The following is a 972-nucleotide window of genomic DNA, read 5'->3' as shown; positions in this document are numbered from 1 at the left end:
TCTCTGTCTCCATCTGTCTCTATCTGTCTCTGTCTCCATCTGTCTCTGTCTCCATCTGTCTCTATCTGTCTCTATCTGTCTCTGTCTCTATCTGTCTCTGTCTCTATCTGTCTCTATCTGTCTCTATCTGTCTCTGTCTCCATCTGTCTCTGTCTCCATCTGTCTCTATCTGTCTCTATCTGTCTCTGTCTCTATCTGTCTCTGTCTCTATCTGTCTCTGTCTGTCTCTGTCTCCATCTGTCTCCATCTGTCTCTGTCTCCATCTGTCTCTATCTGTCTCTGTCTCTATCTGTCTCTGTCTCTATCTGTCTCTGTCTCTATCTGTCTCTATCTGTCTCTATCTGTCTCTGTCTCCATCTGTCTCTGTCTCCATCTGTCTCTATCTGTCTCTATCTGTCTCTGTCTCTATCTGTCTCTGTCTCTATCTGTCTCTGTAGTGTCTCAGGCTGCAGCTCAGACCAGCAGATCCAGACCAGAACTGATGCGCCAGGTCACGGTCCAGAGGAAAGAGAAGGACTTTGAGGGGATGCTGGAGTACTACAAGGAGGACGAGGCCCTCCTGTTTAAGGCACTGATCTCAGGTCAGTCTCCTCAGTAAGAACTGGTCTCAGGTCAGTCTCCTCAGTAAGAACTGGTCTCAGGTCAGTCTCCACAGTAAGAACTGGTCTCAGGTCAGTCTCCTCAGTAAGAACTGGCCTCAGGTCATTCTCCACAGTAAGAACTGGTCTCAGGTCAGTCTCTACAGTAAGAACTGGTCTCAGGTCAGTCTCCTCAGTAAGAACTGGTCTCAGGTCAGTCTCCTCAGTAAGAACTGGTCTCAGGTTAGTCTCCACAGTAAGAACTGGTCTCAGGTCAAGAACTGGTCTCAGGTCAGTCTCCTCAGTAAGAACTGGTCTCAGGTCAGTCTCCACAGTAAGAACTGGTCTCAGGTCAGTCTCCACAGTAAGAACTGGTCTCAGGTCAGTCTCCTCA

At 48.5% G+C, this 972-nt stretch overlaps 1 protein-coding gene across 1 annotated transcript in view; it reads left to right on the top strand.

Annotated features, from left to right (window-relative positions):
• The window catches only part of LOC116401368 (unconventional myosin-Vb-like), a 9,733-nt gene that overhangs the window by 4,161 nt on the left and 4,600 nt on the right, over positions 1–972 (top strand). The window contains exon 5 of the mRNA XM_031879728.1: positions 438–581. Within this exon, the coding sequence (XP_031735588.1) occupies positions 438–581 (144 nt within the window). The remainder of the gene's footprint in view (positions 1–437; positions 582–972) is intronic.

The sequence above is a fragment of the Anarrhichthys ocellatus genome, unplaced genomic scaffold, assembly GCF_004355925.1.
Source record: "Anarrhichthys ocellatus isolate YVR2014 unplaced genomic scaffold, GSC_Weel_1.0 scaffold400, whole genome shotgun sequence".
Taxonomy (NCBI): domain Eukaryota; kingdom Metazoa; phylum Chordata; class Actinopteri; order Perciformes; family Anarhichadidae; genus Anarrhichthys; species Anarrhichthys ocellatus.
The sequence above is the reverse complement of the archived record's forward strand: the minus strand, read 5'-3'. Positions and strand labels throughout refer to the sequence as shown.